Source organism: Hesperophylax consimilis, chromosome 12 (assembly GCF_061612785.1).
Source record: "Hesperophylax consimilis isolate HC1 chromosome 12, BYU_Hcon_1.0, whole genome shotgun sequence".
NCBI lineage: Eukaryota > Metazoa > Arthropoda > Insecta > Trichoptera > Limnephilidae > Hesperophylax > Hesperophylax consimilis.
In genome coordinates this window covers 10,049,021-10,069,788 of record NC_142847.1, presented here as the reverse complement: position 1 = coordinate 10,069,788, position 20,768 = coordinate 10,049,021, and the positions used below count along the sequence as shown (strand labels likewise).

At 34.3% G+C, this 20,768-nt stretch overlaps 1 protein-coding gene across 2 annotated transcripts; it reads left to right on the top strand.

Moving 5' to 3' along the window:
- Positions 1 to 427: 427 nt before the first annotated feature.
- Hsdl2 (Hydroxysteroid dehydrogenase like 2) lies at positions 428 to 19,771 on the top strand. Of its 2 annotated transcripts, none has more exons than XM_089637681.1 (11): positions 428 to 562; positions 721 to 884; positions 2,800 to 2,891; positions 3,589 to 3,710; positions 6,599 to 6,685; positions 7,721 to 7,839; positions 9,072 to 9,263; positions 11,903 to 12,000; positions 13,111 to 13,222; positions 15,224 to 15,352; positions 19,263 to 19,771. In XM_089637681.1, the coding sequence occupies exons 1-11, from the start codon at positions 546 to 548 to the stop codon at positions 19,373 to 19,375; spliced, it is 1,245 nt and encodes a 414-aa protein (XP_089493807.1). In that variant the 5' UTR covers positions 428 to 545; the 3' UTR covers positions 19,376 to 19,771. The 2 variants fall into 2 exon arrangements, with proteins under 2 accessions (XP_089493807.1, XP_089493806.1); XM_089637680.1 differs by lacking the exon at positions 11,903 to 12,000 and adding an exon at positions 10,824 to 10,978.
- Positions 19,772 to 20,768: the final 997 nt, after the last annotated feature.

Here is a 20,768-nt window from a genome sequence, read left to right as displayed (position 1 = left end):
GCGGGAAAACGGCGCGATGGTTATTTAGTTAGAGATGTAAATTTAAAAAAATGGTTTAGTCGGGAAAGATAAAAACAACATTCAAAATATAGGAGTCCACCAAAAAACGATACTTCAATGTTTTATTCACTTTTATAATAATTCAGGACACCCATGACGGTAAGCTCTGGTACAAAATAATAGTAGGTAGTGTAGATATTTTATTTCGATGTTACTCCTGTAAATAGCTACATGTAATAAATATCTAATATAAAGATTTTATGTGTACGAAAATAAGCCATAGACAACCTGCAATAAAGCCTATTGTTGTATAGAGAAATCTTTTAAGCTTGGTTATTTTGTAGCTACATCTGTCATAATATTTTAAAAACAACTATTTTCTCCCGAGGAAAACTTTGCCCCGTGTGATGGACTTTGTACCTGTCAGCCCGTCAGCCGCAAGATAATAATTATTAATACATAATATACGGCGAGTTTGTTCGCATAGTGTTTTTTCGCACATAATAATTTAAAGTGCATAGTGTCCGCCCAGCTGCACTTCAATAATGATCGCAAATACCGGGTAAATACTTTCATCAGATAGTTTGTGGAATTTCTTTTTTTTTGTTTTTAATTATTCTAGGTCGGTGTTACAGTTCTAGGTCAGCACTTTCACACAATTTAAGTCCGGTTAAGTTATAAAGTATTAAATAATGTCGAGTTGTTTATTTTTTCTTTCAGGAAACTCGCGGGGAAGACGCTCTTCATCACTGGGGCCTCCAGAGGTATCGGAAAGGCCATTGCTCTCAAAGCAGCAAAAGATGGAGCCAATATTGTAATTGCCGCTAAAACAGTCACGGCTCATCCCAAATTACCGGGAACCATCTACACAGCCGCTGAAGAAGGTACTGAAAATATGTCAATGACCTATTTTGTTTTGAATTAGAATAGATTTCTCTTCTAGTTCTGAATTTTGTAGATGTCAGGATACAATACATTTATAAAATAATTTAAAAAACCCTCAAAACGGGTTTCAATTTAATATTATTTGAATTAATTTATTAATATTTGAAATGCAGTTCGTGTCTCCATGGCTTTATAAATTGTTGTTATTCAAATGATAATATTGATTTGTTGTTTTACTAAAATTGTCAGCTTTAAATGGCAAATACTTCAAACTAAAATGATCATTGTTTGCCGTTACATTCAAAATGCTTTACAATAATTAATTTGATTTTTTTTTTTGTTTACCTTTGACGAAGTTACAAAATTCTGTATACATTTGTGTTTGTTAAATTAAAAATCACAAAATTTTGCCTCCATTCCCTTTTGGTCCAATTAGCTTATTTTAAGTTACAGTTGAACTTGGTTATAACGATCAATAATTGATCGTTATAACCAAGTTCTTAAACGTCATCTAATTGTTGGCTGTTATAAAGAGGTCGATTCACTGATATACTGTGCAAATAATTTTGTCAACACAATTTCTGAATACTTGAAGTGGGTCGGAATTTTTTTTTTTAATTGGGAATTATTCTCGAAGTAGTAACAAACAAAGGGGGGGGGGTTTAACGGCGGCTGGCGGGAATTTCCTATCCCATTAGGGACGGATTAATATTTTTATGCACTACCCGTGTAAGGTTTTCAGCTATGTGAACCATAGTTATCCATCGGGAACAATGTAAAATTGTCATATAAATTTGAGCTTTGCAAAATTTGTTCCCTTTTTACGTATTCTTTTGTATTACAACTCATTGTGCATTTTGTTTTAAAAACCAATAAATATGTTTATGAATGTACCTAATTACGAGTACCTACATCCCTGCACGGGGTAAATTTATGATAGTTGTACTGGACACCTACTCCCCTCGGGGTTACCTTGAGTAAGGATTTGCAATGAAACATAACTTTGCGAATGTCGTCGGACAACTGACTGATTGGGCCAGTTGTTTGCGTATTTATTGGTCAAAAATTCAACAGTTTCTACAAGTGTTAATGTGTAGCAATTATTCTTATCTCTAAGCATAATGCATGAGAGCATGGAACCAAGAAAAATAACCGAAATTTAATAACTACATTAAATCCCATTTGACACACAATGTGTCCAGTGATAAACCTTATAAAGGATTCAGCTTCATAAAATGTATTAGGCACATCCATCTGCTGTCCAGTACAATAGTGATGCACAACTTTATCAGCAGAGGGCCCGCTTTGCCTATTTTTCAATCAGTCCGCGACCTACAAGTGGATTTTTTTGGTTTTTGTTGAGGGGCAGGGGGTTGACAGCAAAATTCTAGATTTAGGGTTTCTGTTGATTTTATAGAATTTGGTGTTAAGTAAATTGGTTCTTCAAATTTAGTTCCATTTAGGAGTATGCATGCAGCGTAAATTAACTAAAAATCTATAAAAAATGTTGTCAACCAGGAACTTTCAAGAATTTTTTGATTTTTCTCTATAGCCAAGTGGGCCGTATGAAATTGACATGTAGGCCGCAAGAATTGGGCTGCGGGTTGTGCATCACTGGTTTGTGGGTAATAATTTATGACAAGTGAGCTTGTGACAAGAAGGCATTTTAGTAAAATTTTTCTTGGAAGCCTAGAATGAACGATTAATGGCTATAAGGAGCAAATATAGTCAGTCCCCTCGTGCTCGTTATAACCATTATATATCATTAAATAAGTTTGACTGTATATGTATTTTGTAAATAGAAAGATCATTGGTACCTGCTTTATTTACATTAATTTTTATGTACAAACTATGAAATAATTTGTGGCAAGGAACATAGTTTATTGCAGTGTATAATAATGGAATTTGTTGCAGTCGAGGCAGCAGGAGGAAAGGCCCTGCCATGTGTAGTAGACATCAGGGATGAAAAGCAGGTCCAGGATGCTATCGACCAAGCTGTCAAGAAGGTGATAATACATCATATAACACATATACACCTGTGACGCGAGAGCGAGTCACGAGACCGGGTCACGAGAGTGGGTCGCGAGACCTAGGTGAATGAAAAAATAACGCGCTCGCTCTTCGGTGGCTCACGAGCGGGTCATTCACGAACGACCCAAAACTAACATCAGCTAGTAACCGAGTAGACAAATGCTTTGGATTCCCACCCATGCGTTGCGAGTTCAATCCTCTGCTAGATAAGTCCTCCATCGTTGCAGTCCTAGGCTTCAGCCTAGTGAGACTAAGGATAACTCGGGCCCTGATTATGTCGACAGAAGATATCAAATGGTCATCAACAGAAGACGTCGAATTATACATAATATGAATGAAATAGCTGCTAATATCCATTATTTTTCATTTCCAGTGACCGAAATGGTTGTTTCTCATTTTTAATGTAGTATAATTGTGCATATTAACCGTGCCCAGTAATTCTGGATATATATGCAATCTTTTTCCATGCAATCAGCTCACCTCATGCTCTGTCTGCTTCTGGTTGCTGGTTGCTTCCCCTGGGATACCCATTGGCATGATTTTCGGTGTCCTATCACTGATAGAAATGTTTATAATAATACATTAATTAATGGAGACAATTCGTAGCAATGGACGTCCCTTCAAGATATTTCCACGGATCTTAATTTAATTATTTACTAATTTGTTTTTCAGTTTGGCGGTATTGATATCCTTGTCAACAATGCCTCCGCTATTGCGCTGTTGGGAACTGCTGACCTAGACATGAAGAGATACGATCTCATGCACAGCATCAACACCAGGGGAACATACTTAGTGTAAGATACCTTTTCCATATTTTATTCATTAAAGTAACACTTTAATTCGGGACTTTGATTGCGTGTCTAATTGGAAATGTAATCCAAATTATTTCGGATTTGGAGATTGAAAGAGAGGGAACAAAGACATTGTATATTATGGCATTATGAATTTTCGTACTTGTAAGTTGACAAGATACAGGAAACTCTGATAATTGTACTTGTAAGTTGACAAGATAAAGAAAAGACTGATAATTGTACTTGTAAGTTGACAAGATACAGAAAAGACTGATACTTGTACTTGTAAGTTGACAAGATACAGAAAATACTGATACTTGTACTTGTAAGTTGACAAGATACAGAAAATACCGAAAATTGTAGTACTATGTTGACAAGATACAGGAAACTCTGATAATTGTACTTGTAAGTTGACAAGATACAGAAATGACTGATACTTGTACTTGTAAGTTGACAAGATACAGAAAAGAGTGATAATTGTACTTGTAAGTTGACAAGATACAGAAAAGACTTATAATTGTACTTTAAGTTGACAAGATACAGAAATGACTAATACTTGTACTTGTAAGTTGACAAGATACAGAAAATACTGATAATTGTAGTTGTATGTTGACAAGATACAGAAAAGAGTGATAATTGTACTTATAAGTTCACAAGATACAGAAAAGACTGATAATTGAACGGGAAAAAAAGTGCGATGTCGCAGGAACAATAGAGTTGTATGGCATTCTATCCTCTGTATATTCTTATATTTATTATTATTCATTATACTATCAAGAAATTCCATTCACTGTGATAAAAACATTATAATAAAGAAATAACAATAACCAAAGCCTTTGGTATTTGTTCACAATAACGTTTTAAATATAATGTATTACATAACCTACACATTTATTTTAACAATGGATAATATGACCAATAGTAAGATTAAGAACTTTTGTTAGTTTCGGCAAGTAGAGCAAATGAACAAAGAAATATGTGTAAGGAGAATATATGAAACAATTGTGAATGGTAGAAGAAATCAGGGACGCCTGAGGAAGACATGGCAAGATCAAGTGAATCAGATCCTTGAGTCGGGCCATGTCAAGAGTCAGAATAACAGAAGAGTATGCTTGAGACAATGTATGAATGTGAATGAGGCAAGGAGTGTATGCCAAGACTGTTGGCGGTACGTCCTCTCTGCCTACCCCTGCGGGAAACGGCGTGATGGTTAGTTAGTTAGTTGTATAATATAATAGAGTAGATATTAGTTTTCATTCAGGTTCAACATTAAGTTTTGAAGATCGATTGTTATGTTTTATCTCTCAACGCAATATAATCTATGTTATTTTTAATTTACTTATCTATAAATTTATGACCGTTTTTAATGTTTTTGGCCCTGTGAGGTTAATTCCTACTTACACAACACATGTTACTCCAATATTTTGTTCTCATAATTTTGTTTCTATAATCTTCTATACAAATAAAAATGTTCAAAATCTTAAATCTCCAAAAGTTCTTAAATGTTTGCTTTGAAATTTTGACACAATATTGGATTCGAATACGCATAAGTTTTTATATACCTATATTATATAGATATCACCTTTCACAGGTAAAAACATGATTTTGTTGAAAAACAGCGTAATCTGTTGGATAAAAATGCTCTTTTTTAAAAACAGCACCATCTGTTGGACGTAAAAACAATTGTTTCTCTATCTGCACAGACAGAATGAGCCATAGCAACGTGCGGCGTGGTGCAGCTAGTACATAATAATAAAACATTTATATAGCGCCTTTCAGTCGATATTTGTAAAAAAATCCGTTATTCCTCAATCAACAACGTTCATTAGTGATATGTATGCATTGAAGTAATTGAAACAAGAATCGATTGGAGGTGGTTGTTCTCGCATGAAATCAACTACAATACTTGTATGAATTAGTCATAGACATATGAATATTAGTAGACCTGCCCTAAGTGATTAAAAGTGTATTATCCCCACTCCCCATACCGGTTCCATTGGAGCCGGCTGTGCTCGCGTATGGCCTCAAGTGAAATTTGAAAACGTGACGTCATCATTCTTGTGCGAACTATGGTCGAGGCATCATCGGTTCATTTTACGAAATAACACGGCAAAATGTTGACTTGTGCTATGAAAACATGTAAAAATAGATGTGAAAAAGAGAATAAACCCAATTGTCGTATTACATTCCATATAAAAGCATTATTTTACTTTATTTTAAGCATATTCACATCGTATAATATGGATCAGTTGTAGAAACATATACTATCACATCGAGAAACGTCTGGACGCGAAACACAAAGCTGGTTGGTTGCTGGGAAGTAAATTATGAACATTTATAAAAGTGTCTTAACTAAATACTTAAACGAAATATTCGACTCTGAAAAAAGAAGAAATTTTTTTCCAAATTTGGACTTCGCAAATTTGTTCATAACGTGGCGAGTAATTTGCGCTCCCATGTAAAAATGTCTATTCATTCAAAAGCAGATTTTACTTTTAAGAAGTAAATGGTGATATTATAATGCGAGATGCCTATTTACTGTCAGATTGATTTATTGACGAATCACAGTCAGCTTTACCCCCTTCGTTCTTCAACAGTTGATTTTACCCCTCGCCATTATCTTCTCGTCTATTAATTCCTATGTCTGTGGAATTAGTTGATATTTGTCAAAAAAATCGACTATTCCTCGAACAGCTACATTCATTAGTGATATGTATACATTGAAGCAATTGAAACATGAATTGATTTGAGGCGGTTGATCTTGCATGAAATCAATTAGGGGTATATAATCATTGAGGATAGAATTCCAAAAGTGTATGAAAAATGGTCTTTATGAAATATAAGTATCAGGAGCACAGAAGGTATAAAGAAGTGTTTTGTTTATTTTTTAGATCCAAACTGTGCCTTCCTCACTTGAAGGCAAGTCCACATGCACACATTCTTAACCTCTCTCCCCCATTGAACATGAACAAGCATTGGTAAGCTATTTACATGTTGTATTTTCTTATTCTTTAATGTTTAAACTTTGATTATTTTGTTTGTGGTTGTTATATGAATGACTCCCGTGTCATTTTAATTTATTTTAATCGTTTTGTTGTTATCACACTAACATCATTTTTAAATAAACATTCTTCCGATCACTGAATTTCTCATGTATTTAATTCAGTAGCTTAAATAACTACTGTCCGAATTTTTGTAATGTTATGTTGTGTACTGTTTGATGAAAATACAAATTTTTGTCATACACATCTCCTCTAAAGCAATGTCAATAGATGTTGTGTCATATCACATCTCCTCTAAAACGGCGTTAATAGATGTTGTGTCATATCACATCTCCTCTAAAACGGCGTTAATAGATGTTGTGTCATATCACATCTCCTCTAAAACGGCGTTAATAGATGTTGTGTCATATCACATCTCCTCTAAAACGAAGTCAATAGATGTTGTGTCATATCACATCTCCTCTAAAACGGCGTTAATAGATGTTGTGTCATATCACATCTCCTCTAAAACGGTTTCAATAGATGTTGTGTCATATCACATCCCCTCTAAAACTGCGTCAATAGATGTTGTGTCATATCACATCTCCTCTAAAACGGCGTCAATAGATGTTGTGTCATATCACATCTCCTCTAAAACGGCGTCAATAGATGTTGTGTCATATCACATCTCCTCTAAAACGGCGTCAATAGATGTTGTGTCATATCACATCTCCTCTAAAACGGCGTCAATAGATGTTGTGTCATATCACATCTCCTCTAAAACGGCGTCAATAGATGTTGTGTCATATCACATCTCCTCTAAAACGGCGTCAATAGATGTTGTGTCATATCACATCTCCTCTAAAACAGCGTCAATAGATGTTGTGTCATATCACATCTCCTCTAAAACGAAGTCAATAGATATTGTGTCCGTGAATGTATTAAGATAACTCCTTTGTGTTGTTTAGTACCCTGTAAAATCTGCCAAGAGTGTATCTATCTTAGTTTTGTTACAATTCATCCACTTTTCAGGTTTGCCAACCATGTAGCTTACACGATGGCCAAATACGGAATGTCCATGTGTGTCCTGGGAATGGCTGAAGAATTCAAACAATTCAACATCTCCGTCAACGCCCTGTGGCCCCGAACAGGTTACTAATTCCACTACCTGTTTTAATTAAAAACAATTCCCATGTCTGATTTTTTCCCCGTCACAGGTTTTCACCATACATCATTGACACTGGGTCGCTTGAAGAGTTTTGGCTGCCTCCAGGAAACATCGTGACTCCTTCATGATTCGTGCTGTTTCCTTTAGTTCCTTGTGACCAAGACTGCAGTGTCAGCTTCTACACTATCCAGTTACTAAGTTTAGGGCACCCTACACTGCAGGTTTATTCAAAAGAAGCCTCCTCGGTTGTCAGCTTTCTTCTTTTCTTTCTGTTTTCTTACCAGCAGAGCTGTAGTTGTTAACCACTTGAGTGATAGCTACCCAAATGTGGGTAGCTGTAGGTAGGTGATTTTTATGAATTAACCCCACAGGCCTCGGCCATATTTTGACAGAAGGTCGGAGTATTTTCGCTTTCGAATAAAATCCAAATAAATGGAATATTTCTCAACGTATCTGAAAATAAAAACTGCATTTGAAAGGTGATAAAATACGCTTTAAAATTTTATTATTATATCTAAAATTATAATTTTGATATATTCAAATTTTGAATGCGACCATAAAAAAAAAAAATTAAAAATGGCTCACCTTACGTTTTTTGCAAAAAAAAAAAAAAAAACACATGCATTTTTTTAATCAAATGCGTTACAAACTTTATTGTTGTTTTGTATAAAAACAATTAATAATTAATTTATGAAGTTTCTTCTTTTTTCAAATTGCGTTTGCAACTTTTGGTTTCAAAAAGTGTCTCATTTTAATTCTACTATGGTTAACTTTTAGATTTGAATATAAAGCGTTGTGTTTTCTCTTTCTAATGCCGTTTAGATCATATTTCTCATTATGAGAGTAAGGTAGATGCAACAATTTCTATGAGACCATATGAGTTGTTCCCAAAAGCGTTATAAAACCTAAAAATATGGAATTAACGGTGAAAATAGAAGGATTTATTGGCTTTAAAGCGCAGTAATTACTATTCAGAGCTTGATTTTTTGAATGAGCGCGGCCAAATCTGAATCGAATACTACTAGTATAGTTGATACCCACTGTTTATAATTTGTATATTTATTTATGTAATTCTCCTTTACAAATTTATTTAAAATGCACTAAAATCAATAATTTTGTAAGCTTTTTAAAATAATAAATTGAATTGAATTAAAACCAGAAATCTCCATCACTCAAGGATTTTTTTTAAAAGTGGCTATATCTTGTTGTTTTCAGCAATTGACACGGCTGCTATCCGCATGCTGACCGGCACCGGGGAAAACAGCCGGAAGCCCGACATCATCTCCGACGCAGCCTACGTCATCCTCAGCGAGGATCCCAAGGCCACCACTGGTAACTTCTTCATCGATGAAGACGTGGTCACCAGGGCTGGAGTCACCGATCTGGTCCCTTATGCCTGCAACCCTGGTGAGTTTTTTTTTCTTAAAATAAAGACAAACATTCCCAGGTTACCTGAAAACATTTGAATTCCTCCTACTACCATCATTATAATGGGAAAATGTTGCTTGTGCAATGATGGATGACTAGCCAGCAGAGGATTAAATGCGTAACTTATTATCAATAAGCAGTTTTACTGCGCGGTGTTGCCTATTTTTAGCACTACTTTTTCTTATTGAACATGAAAAATATGAAACAAACAATGTGTTTTTAATTTTATACAAAACATAATTGATTGCTAATTATTCCCAGTATCAACCACACATACTGTTATTCGCAGATAAAGAAGTATGTACTCAGTCCAGTTCAAAGTATCTTTTTTTAATCTCATTTGAGTACATATTATTTAGTGGAGTGTAAACCTTCTCTCTTATCTTTTGTTGAATTTATTAAATTATTATCTTTAATTATTGTACCTGTCAATAAAGAAACACATGGTCATGTCAATTTACTTGCCCTGAAAGTTTTATTTTAAAATAATTTTTTAATTGAAATGCGTAACTTGTAACTGAATCTCAATGACATTATTAACCTAGTATGATTAAATATTTATATTGTTTCAGGGTTTTCAACTCTTATTGGGAATAATAGGTAGCACATGAAAAATATCGGGGATAATAATTATTAGAGAATGATAAAAATACTTTCATACATAATAAAATGAATCTAAGCCCGTCGTCCCACGGGTCGGTAATCATTCGAAATAAACCGAATGCTGCACGACCCTGCGCAGAAAATTAATTCACTATAGTAAGGTTCAGTTCAGTGTGGATCTTTTCTGCACAGAGTCTTACAGCATTTCGTTTATGTCAATTGCTTACCGACCTGTGGGACGACGGGCTATGTCACACTTAACTCTTGTTGTCTTGGATTCGTAAATGCATTTTTATTGCAAAAGGGGCGGGGAGGTACAATTTAAACAATTTTGAATGCAACACAAACACTGAGCAGATACGATTAAAATATTTGATAAAATCACAACACATTTCGACTCTTAGGCACCAGACAGGCTAATGAATTTGATTATCTGTTTGTGAAGTAATTTTGGTATTTGAAAATGTTTGATAAATTTCACCAGAAGTAAGGAAAGAATGAGCTTCCTTCGGGCACAGGACTTGTCACAACACACTTCTATCAGTTTATCTTTTCAGTGGATGGAAGGAATTAAAACTATTTTGATTGCATTCAAACATAGAATAAATAGTAACACAAGAAGTGCCTTGTGGCCTTGTTTTGTGATCCAAATATTTGCCTAATCGAGGCTTAAATTTTCAATACAAAACTGTGTTTACAAAATTCAGATGGGATGGAGATCTACGATGTCAGGCGAGTGTAAGTGAGAGAGAGAGCGCTGGGCTATGGGACTAAATTGAACACTTGTTTCCATTCACATTTGTATGTAAGGCACTTCTAGTGTCGTTCTTTATTCTATTCGTCCAATGTTTTCAATGATACATTTTATATGTAATTATTTGGGCTCGGGTAAAGTCCCATGAGAATATCATTTCAAATCAAATGATAAACTTGCAGCCAACGCCAACGATTTAACAATGGACGGTTTCATCGACGAGGACATTACCGAGGGCAAGTTGAATGTGATGAAGGCAGCCTACCAGCTGCAGCAGCAGCAGATTAGGAAGGTGCATTCCACCTCCGTCTCTTCCTCCAGTGATGGTGGCAAAAAGGTTTGTCCAACCGCCCGCCTTATTGCCATCACTAATTCCTGTCATTTTTTTCAGATTGAACGAGCGTGGCATCCGAGCAAAGAGCCATTTGAACATATTGATATCTGAAAATGACAATAAAATTGTTAGTCGCTCGTCATTTCGAGTGGTATACATATTACATTCATTGCGATTTTTCATACGCCTTTAAAGAATCATAAATAGCAAATTCAAGTCTTCAACAAGTTGGTATTGTATTTATTGAATCAATGCATTTGGCATTAACTGCGTGAAATATTTATTTTACGACAACGGTTAACAATAAATCAAAACATTGTAAAAGCGATAACACAGTAATAAAATTTGTTCAAATATATAGTAAAAATTTAATGATAGTTTGTACTTATGTTTACTACAGGTTATGTGCAGTATTCGCATTTCCTCTGAGGCACCGAATACTGCACCATAGTCCAACTGTCTGAAGCCAGTTGGACTATGGCATTCCCATTTGGGAACTAACCTTATAAGTATTCTCAGGGGCATCGACATTGGTAAATTCATTCAGCACCTAGAAAGCATAAAAAGCCTGTGATGACTGCCTCGCATGAAATTGTCGGGAACATAGAATCCTTTCTCAGCCAGGATATCAGTTGGAAGTTTATATGCCATAAGCACTTGTGCAATATTCCTCTGAGAATTAAGGCTGCAACTACCCAGCATTCCTGAGATAAAAGCTGTTTATTTCGGCTATTTGACAATTTCCTCCAGTTTAATTTTTCAAAATTTGCTTATAAGAAAAGCGTAAAAATTCTGTCCGTAGGAAAATAGCGGTCTACACAATGTTCAAATGGCTCTTTTCCTTTGCCGAATATGCTGTCACACATGGGTCCAGTATTCCTAGTGTGTAGCGAACGCCATCACAGTGTTATGTGTTGTATTTTGCAGAGAATTCCAACACTTTGATGCCGGACTTTTTCCTGGATGTGGACCCAGCACTCATTGCCAAGTCCTACCCCAAAGTGAGCACTGAGACTAAACCAAAGGTGTGGAAATTGATGCATGCCGTTACGCATTACTTATTATATTAGAGAATATTTCAAATTAGAAACATTAAATGAATGCCGTGGCAAAAATGAAACCAAATTTCTTTTTAAAATAATAAATAACTTTGTAAAATCTTCCCTCTTGGCGACAATCAAAATCAATGTCAATCACCGCCTACTAAGAAACCCTGAAACTTTCAATATAAACCCAACCTCTTGTCAGAATGTGTCGACTTTAAAAATCCACTGTTATGGCATGATAAGGACATAATATTTAGTGACAGCCCCCATAGATTTCTCAAATCTTTTGTTTTGACTTGACCCAATCTAACGTCTATTTTTGTTATTTTACATACATTCTCCCTTACAAAGAGTAAATACCAACAGCCCAACAATATGTATGTATAAAACAATAAGGGTCTTAATAATAGAAGTGTTTTAAATTTTACATAGCTGATAAACATTGGTATACCAATGGTTGTTTATCAATAGTTTAAAATTTAAAACACTATTATTTAATAAGGCCCTTACTGTTTTATAGATACATATTGTTGGGCTTTTGGTATTTATTCATTGTAATTGTTTATATTGTGTACATTATAAATAATAAAATTAACTTAAAACTGTTGATGGACAGAAAACGTACTGGGAATTTGATTTGCCAACTAGGCCACCATCTTTATGTTTGCTTCCCTGTGTTTGGCTTAGAACTGCCTTTTTATAGAAAATTACGCATTGGGATACCACACTTTGAATGGCCCGTCACATGTTCCGTGTTGATCAAATCTTTATCAGCCATATTATATTTTCACTGCGAATTCATTACCGCTACAAGCATTTTGAAAATAAATGTTTAAGGATGTGCGTATTTAATTTTTTCATTTTAGCTAAAGAAAGTAAATTTGTCACAAGTTTTTGAGAAAACAAACTCATATGAAATGTTACTGTTGCAAAATTTAGTTTTCATTGTGGCAAATGTCTACCCGCTGTCCAACTGCAAAAACTAGAGATTGATGATAAGTGCCCCTAAAAGATATTTTTGTTAATCAGCTCTATAGAATATTGTGGGATTATTATTGGCCTAATATTAAGGTGTCTGTATTCCCGTAGGTTGAAGCGGCAGAAGGTGGTCAGGTGGCGGGACTCTTCAGCTCCATCCAGAAGAGCATCAGCCCGGAGCTGGTCAAGAAGACACAGGCCGTCTTTCAGTTCAATGTCAAAGGTAACAAACACACTGCTTACTTCATTAAAAATAGTCATTTTAGTTTGTCGGTCTATAACTCCACTTCAATAAACACTAGAACGTTTGCTTAGAATTGAAATGTCATTTCCACAATGACTGAAATTGAAAGTGTGTACTTGGAGAATTCCTATAGTATATTACTTTTAACAGAAAATTATTTTAATTGATATTTCCAAAATTTTGATTGATTTGTCGAAAATTCAGACTATTCCATTGACATATACACGGTGTCCGGAAACTCGTAGTACAAGCGGGAAACTGGAGAATCTACACCACATGGGGAACCCAAATAAACATAAAGTTTTTTGATTTGAGCATTTTCACAAAAAAAAAAAAAAACCAAAAAAAAATATTTTTCGGCTATTTTAGGGTTAAAGTTTTTTCTGGTGTTTAGGGTTGAACAACAGATGTTTTAACCCTCCAGAGCAGAAATATTTTATGATTACACCGGATTAAATGAAGGGTGATTTCAAAATAATGCTTCAAATCCGAGTTTCTTCATTTGTTTTACTTTCAAATAGTTTTAATTAGTTGGGTACTTTGATCTTCAGTAATAATTTATAAGAAATTGATTAAAAAAAAAAAAAAAAAAAATCAACTTCTAACTCGATTTACTCGATAATGAAAGCTCAAATAAAATGATATGTAATAGTGGAACACGTTTCAAAGAGATATTAAGTACGCAATAGCGTCTCTACCACTATCCCGTGATTTTTCACTACCTTAACCTGATCTAGGTGGCTAATCCATAATCGTACGTGATCCATCAGCAGCTATCCCCGTACGCAGATGTCGCTTATACATTGTGTAAAAATGTGTCGCGTGGTGGGATAGATTGCGTTGAAAAAGTTAACGAATGGATTACAATCTATGGAAAATACTGTACTTGTCCTACTGAAATTTCAATGGAAGGCACTTGGAAGAAGTAGCGTCATTGATCCCTTTAGTACTGGTGGACAGTGATGACAGAAAATAACAAACGCGTGCCCAATGAAGGCGCGGCCCGCGCCGCCAACAAAATTGAACAACATTTTACAGCTCATCGTATTCCTACATAATATTTTTAATTAAAAATGCACAAAATCTTTCAAAAAATTTAAAAAATAAAAATGAAATCTATCTCAAGCTTTGCTTCCGGCACGCCAGTTATGACGGCTACAAACCGATTCCGAGCGATAGAGTTAAACGCCCCGCTTGGGAATGGTCATTTTGTACATGTTTCATGTATGCTCCTAGCATACATCGCTAAACCGTCATATCACACAAAATGTATAGAAAAAATTGTCGCTGAACAGGCGGCGTGCGGCGTGAAGATGACACGAAGAGAATCGAAAGTATACGAAGATATCCGAAGAAAGGGCAACAGCGAAGTAATTATTCTTGATCTACGGTTTGAACAAGATAGTAATAATATTTCTCTTATAAAATGCAATCGTCAGTAATGAGTCAACGGGTCAGCTATGCGTCTCGCGCAATATTATCTTGTAATACAGCCCTTGGGTTTAGGGAACCTATTTGACATTGACATTATTCGTTTTTTGTTTGTTTTACAGTTAAAAAGTAACCTTTTGTTTATGTGCGTTTTTTGTCACTTATTGCAAACTTCACACTAAAGCTCATTAATTCAGTAAACACCCGCGCTGCTAAGTGAAAAGTTTTTTAATTATTGTGTTATTATCAGATCTGTTAGTCAGAATTATTCTGGTATCTCTATTCTTATATAATTATAATAATCTTTTAAAATGATTGACGTAATAATAAATGTAGAGTATATAATAAAAGGGTCGAAGAAGTGATCTTCTCTATAAATAGGTGAGATTATAAAATATATTTATTATGTTTTTGAGGAATTGCTCGGAGAACCAGCAAACATTTTAGGAACCGACCGCGCCTGGCCCAATGTTCGGTCATTCTATGATATGTTGTTTTATGTATCTGCCACACGAATAACCAAATGAATGTTGTGTGTTGTGTTGTTAGGCAAGGAAGAGGGAGTGTGGTTCCTGGACCTGAAGAACGGAGATGGATCCTGTGGAAAGGGCGAGGCCCCGGTGCCGGCTGACGCCACCCTCACGATGGACAGCAAAAACTTCTTCGATATGTTCAGCGGTAATTAATCTCCATTATTCTAACTTGAATTTACTTCTGCTACAAGCTTTTTAGACTATTTTTGTATTCAAATGCAGTGGAAAAATGGTTATACAGAATAACATTGGAATAAGAGTTTTAACACTCCTTTAGAACAATTGAAATATATGTACAGTAGAACCTCGTTAATTCGAAATCCAGCGGACATCAAAAATGAAATTTCGAATTAACGAATTCCCACGTAATTCGAAATTTTATGAAAAATTTTTTTTTTAAAAATACGCCGAAAATCGATTTTTTCGGCCGCCTCTTCAAATCCGGGTGGTATTTTAGTTGTAAATTCGTATTAATACCAATTATTTCTTTATTTTCGCGGTCGATTACCGTAGCGGCCGGCCCTTTAAATTCAGATATTCGCAATAAATTCGTAAAAATGCTATATATTTACGCGTAAATCGAGATTTTGCTGCGGATTTCGGTCGCGGCCTACCCTTTAAATTGAGATATTCGTAAAAATACGATATATTTCCGCGTAAATCGAGATTTCGCGGTAATTTTCCGTCGCGGCCGGCCCTTTATTTCAAATATCTGAATTTGAATTCGTAAATATACGATATATTTCCGCGTAAAACGAGGATTCGCGGCCGTATTCCGTCGCGGCCGGCTCTTCAAATTCAGATATTCGAAATAAATTCATAAAAATGCTATATATTTACGCGTAAATCGAGATTTTGCTGCGGATTTCGGTCGCGGCCTACCCTTTAAATTGAGATATTCGTAAAAATATGATATATTTCCGCGTAAATCGAGATTTCGCGGTAATTTTCTGTCGCGGCCGGCCGTTTATTTCAAATATCTGAATTTGAATTAGTGAAAATACGATATATTTTCGCGTAAAACGAGAATTCGCGGCCGTATTCCTTCGCGGCCGGCTCTTCAAATTCAGATATTCGAAATAAATTCGTAAAAATATGATATATTTCCGCGTAAATCGAATTTTGTCGGCAGTTTTTCGTCGCGGCCGGCCTTTTAAGTTCAGATATTTGAAGTAAATTCGTAAAAATATGTCATATTTCGGCATGGATCGAAATTTTTCGGCCGATTTCCGTCGCGCCGTATTTTTTCAACTCGGATATTTTTATTTTTTTATTTTTTTATTTATTTAAACGCCCATTGGGCTTTTACATACATTGTTATTAGTGTTATTACATATTCGAAGTAAAGTTAGTAAAAATACGATATATTTCCGCGTAAATTGAAATTTCGCGTCCGATTTCCGTCGCGGTGATGAAATACGATATATTTACGCGTAAATCGAAATTACGCGGCCGAGTTTCGTCGCGGCCGACCCTTTAAATTCATATATTTGGCGTAAAATCGTAAAACTACGACATATATCCGCGTAAAATGTATTTTCTCGGCCCTTTAAACTCGGATATTCGAAATAAATTTTAAAAAATACGACATTCCAGTGTAAATCGATTGAGATTTACAAAATAATAATACTAATTAGGACGATGTATAACCACGTAAAAATACATTTTTCGGCGTTTTACCGCCACGGCTGACTTTTAGATTCAGATTTACGAAATATTACGATTTATTTTCGCAAAAATCAAATTTTTTCGAATTACACGAACAAATTTTCGTGCACGGACAAAAAAAAATTTCGAATTACGAATTAACGAATTTCGAATTAAAAAAAAATTTGTATGAAAAAATTTTTCAGCGGAAATTTTTTTTGCGAAAATTTCGAATTACGCGTTTTTTCGAATTATCGGGGTTTGAATTAACGGGGTTCTACTGTATTTACCAAAAATACTTCAACTTGTATGATTTGAGATTTTCACAGCCAAAGTACCTATTATATAACGTGATTATATAAAAGGAGTAAAGAAGCACAACACGGCATAATAACCCAAAAATTAATCACAATAATAATTTGGTTTTTCAAAAATTTTGATGATACATGTAAGCATATTTAAAAGCTACCAATACGTATACGACATTGTCCTGCCACTGTCTTCGATTACAGGCAGAAAAAATTTCATCTATCGGTTTCCATGTCGACGGGTAAGTAGGCTCTTGACTACGAATCCAGAGGTGTGCGAGTAAATTTTATTTGATTAATTTGTGTTGTTTCACAATTAATTCATTTAAAAAATAATTTATTTGCTGTTCGTTCCAGAGTGAAAGATACTTTCAGTATCGCCCTGGTGGTGAAGACCACCGTTCAGAATTGGAACTTTGCTTGAGATAACAGCATTAGTTGTGCTTGATGACCAGCTCTGAATAGGCAGTTACTTTCCCACCTTCCTTCCCTCCCTTCTACCGTCAACCTCACAACATACCTCAATTGGTATCCACATACTTATTTATAAGATGTTTATTGTCAGGTGGGATGTATGAAGTACATATGTGAATTTTTTTACCAGGAAGTGATATAGTTACCCATATGTCTTCCGCTTCAGAATCCCATTCTAGTTTTTGATCAGAAATTAATTTACTTTTGACTGCAATTAAAACTCCACCACCGCGATTTTGATTGAGGTTATGATAATCTCTATCTCGTCTGTAAATATGGTACCGTGGATCGAAAAGTTCCTCATTAAAGATTGAATTGTTAAGCCATGTTTCACTGAGACATATAATGTCATAGTTGTTTAATAATACATTTTGAAGAAAAATATGTGTCTTGGTTCTGAGACCTCTTAAGTTTTGATAGTATAATTCTAAAGATTCCATTGTATTAAGTATATAGTGCAGTTAATATAAAGTTGCTGGAAAGTTAGTTGATAGAAATATAGTATGTTTTTAGTTTTTCTAGATCATTATAATTATTTGTGTTTTCATTAAGTCTTACATAAATTTTACAATTTTTGATCCAACAGAATTTGAATTTATTAATTTTGGTAAACTCTCTGAGCTTTTTGTAGAGTACTTTGTTTTTATGAGTTAAATGTTCATTTATATAGATCCGTTGTTTTCCATTAAAGTTAATATCCTCTGCTGTTAGGCCCCTTCTTGTCCGGATTGCTGCTATGATTTCGTCTTTCTGTTTCCTGCCCTTTAGTTTTACTATAATATTTCGCGGTCTTCCTTCAATCTTCTCCTTGGGGGTGACTCGGGTGGCGTATTCAATGTCGTCGCTTACTATATTTAATTCTGAATAGATCCTTTTGATAATCTCCGTCAGGTTCTCTTGTTTTTTTTCTGGTATCCCAATGATCTCTATGTTATTAATGCGTGCGTGTTGTTCGTTAGCATCCAATTGTTTTTGTAATTCTTTAAATTCACTTTGTATTACGGTGTTTTGTTCCAGAGTTTTTTCAAGGTTGTTGTTTTTTTTCGTATCAATTTTTTTTTCTAGAGTTAATATTTTATTTTTTAATTCCTCGATTTCTTCTTTATACTCGTTTCTGATGATTTCCAGAAATTGTACCTTAAATTCTTCAAACTTTTTGTCAAGAAGTTGGAGGAGTTGGGTGTCCGTAGTATTTAGTGTTTTTGCAGTTGCTCGTGTAGTCATTTTGGCACGAAATATTAATTAGTATAACTTCACTTCACTATTAAAGGAAAATATATTATAAAATCATATTATTTTTCTTATGTGGTATACACATAAAAAAAAAAAACTTAACCCTTCGCGGCCGCAGCCATGCATTTGCAGTGTTGAAGAATCGTGTCCATACACGGTACGAAGCACTGCAAATGCAGTGTCGACCTTACGTATTCATTTCGCCTTCAGAGATAAATTCTACTAGGTTAGTTAAAGACAAAAATAAAAATGTCACTTTAACAAGTATGGTATTGTCTACATGTTGACTTTAAAAAAAAAAATAATTGAAGTTTTTTGCCTGCCCCTACGGGTTAATAAAAACTGACTGTGTGCTTGCAGCTAGATTTTCTATTATTCTTTTATTTGTTACAGGAAAACTGAAGCCAGCCAACGCCTTCATGATGGGCAAACTGAAGATCGGTGGAGATATGCAGAAAGCAATGAAACTGGAGAAACTCATGTCAACCCTCAAGTCCAAGCTGTGATCACATCGAATTACACTTCAGCCAACCGTAACTTGGCTACAAAACCAACATATTTAATACAGCTTTCAATTATGTAAAGACTGGTATATACGTAATCAAAAGTTCATCTTCCAATCTATCGCAAGTCATTTTTATATAAGTGTGTTCATTTTCTGACACAATATAGACACACAAGTTTATTTTCTAATACATAACAATATACGTAGCAGATCTATGGACTTCGTGTTTAAATACGTATCTATAAATTAATGAATTTAGTTTATAGAGCAAAGTAAACCCTAAAACACTTATTTGAAGATTCAAATTTAAATAATGTGCGTGTTTGCGTAGTGTGTATACATATATATTACGTACATCTGATGCACCGTCGTCTGTGCAATCATTTTGATGTTATTTGTGTCAAAAAATATTATCATTTTACGTTTGATTTAACAAATAATTATTACAAATACTTTTAAAAGTGTTTATTATTTTGAATCAACAACAAAGAATTACCGAAAGTACAGTAATAATTTAGGTAGGTGTGTATTGTGAATATTATGAAATAAAACAATATATTTTTTACCTTGCATTTTAAACTTTAAAACCTAACCTAACCTCTCAAACCCATAGTAACATAGATGTAACCATTCCCATTTCAGTAAGATAAACGCTCTTACTAAAAAACATGGTGAAAATTTTATTCAATTGATCGAATGTGTATGTGAAAACCTTACTAATTGAAACGTAAAATAAAAACCGAGATAAAATAGTTCATGGAAAGATACATAAGATGTATACATTGCTTATTCTGTCTAAGGGGGTTGTTTATCTGTTGTATAAACATGAAATAATAAAAATTTCTCATTGAATTTCAGAATTTTTTCAAGATATTTAAAATGTTTTATATTTTTCTTCATTTTGAAGATGTCGTAAAAACAAATACCATTTCATATTCAAAATAAAATTACTTTTAATAAAATTGTCTTTTTGTATTTGAAATGTACCTAACATGTTGAAAAATTTCACAAAGTTCAAAATACAGTCCTGTTATTAAAAAAATTTGTATGAAAATTGTCTCTTCACTTTTTATCTCATACATACAATAAAAAAAACACAATAATAATTACCAGAGAAAAAAAAAATGTACGAAATAACCTCTTTTCCGGTAACTAAAAAACTATGTATCCAATATGACATTATTGATGCATTAAAACTAACGAAAAATAACACAAATAATAGTAAATATATTGAATTATTCTAATAAAATAGTGGATTGGTCATCAGAAAAGAAAACATGTTTTAAATCATAGATTGCAAATCACAAATTGAAGCTGTTATTTTCCTGTGAAAAACATATGCATGGCGCATCTGTGAGTCTGTCAAAGGGCTGTGTTGCCAGATCTTATGCACC